The 1,041-nt window shown below is 41.5% G+C and overlaps 1 protein-coding gene across 1 annotated transcript in view; it reads right to left on the bottom strand.

Annotated features, from left to right (window-relative positions):
* AAK1 (AP2 associated kinase 1) overlaps positions 1–1,041 on the bottom strand; it is a 79,225-nt gene that overhangs the window by 41,090 nt on the left and 37,094 nt on the right. Inside the window, exon 6 of the mRNA XM_010288695.1 lies at positions 868–949. Within this exon, the coding sequence (XP_010286997.1) occupies positions 868–949 (82 nt within the window). The remainder of the gene's footprint in view (positions 1–867; positions 950–1,041) is intronic.

The following is a 1,041-nucleotide window of genomic DNA, read 5'->3' on the forward strand; positions in this document are numbered from 1 at the left end:
GGGCTGCTGTGTTCCTGACTCCAAGCTGAGCTCACAGCGAGGACAGAGTACTCTTCCCAGCAGATGTCACGCCAGCAATTTTCCCTCTTATACAGGCAGATGCAGAGCTATTGAGGATACATTAAAACTCTCCTTATACTGCTTCTGCCTTGTTACTTCCTAGCTCAGGGCTTCAGAAACCATATAAACATGTACTGAATTAGCGTTTTAAACATCTCTTTCACTGAATTGCCATTACACTACAAATGGCACAGGCTTCTTTCCCAACTGACGGGAAAGCTTCCATCCTTGATCAAGTTAGCCAGTCATGGGTTACACCACAGTTGCACTTTGCTCTCTACATGAAAAGCATGGCAAGATTGCCCTGATCATTACAACCAGCAGTGCAAAAGCTTGGTCTTTGGCCAGGTTTGACAACTCAGACCTGTGTTACACTGTCCAGGATAAGCATACTATTGTTCCTGGGGGAAGGTCTGTTTTCCCAGTTTTCTTCTAAATTCTAACCAGTAACTTTGATTTCATGTGCTTGCAACACAACCAAAGCACAAGAAGTCACAATACTCTGAATTTTCTGTTTTAACTCTTAAGATGCGAGATCAGGTTTGCACTGTTCAACCTTGGAATTTCATACATCTCTAAATTAAAACCATATGGGAGGTAGCATGCAAGGAAGCATGCATGTTTTATCCACAAGCCACCCTGCTCAGCAGTAACTCAGAGACATCAAGCAGAGAAACTCTCTATTCAGAAACTGTCCAGTATCTTAAAGAAACTAGGTTAGCCCCAGCCAGAAAGTTACTCTGTCATTATGGTAATGAAAGCAAGCTGCTGTCTGGTTGTATGACATTAAGCAGTTTTTATACATACCCATATGTCTGCTTTTGTAGTAATAAGTTTGCCGCTATAAAGGTTGACCATTTCTGGTGCTCTATAGGATAACGTAGTGTACCTGTAGCAGAAAGATCTATCAGTGAGTTTGAACTGGGTATCAGATGCACTTTCACTATGTCACATTTCCAAGTAATTAAAAATTCACTCTTT

This window comes from Phaethon lepturus, unplaced genomic scaffold, assembly GCF_000687285.1.
Source record: "Phaethon lepturus isolate BGI_N335 unplaced genomic scaffold, ASM68728v1 scaffold21066, whole genome shotgun sequence".
Lineage (NCBI taxonomy): Eukaryota > Metazoa > Chordata > Aves > Phaethontiformes > Phaethontidae > Phaethon > Phaethon lepturus.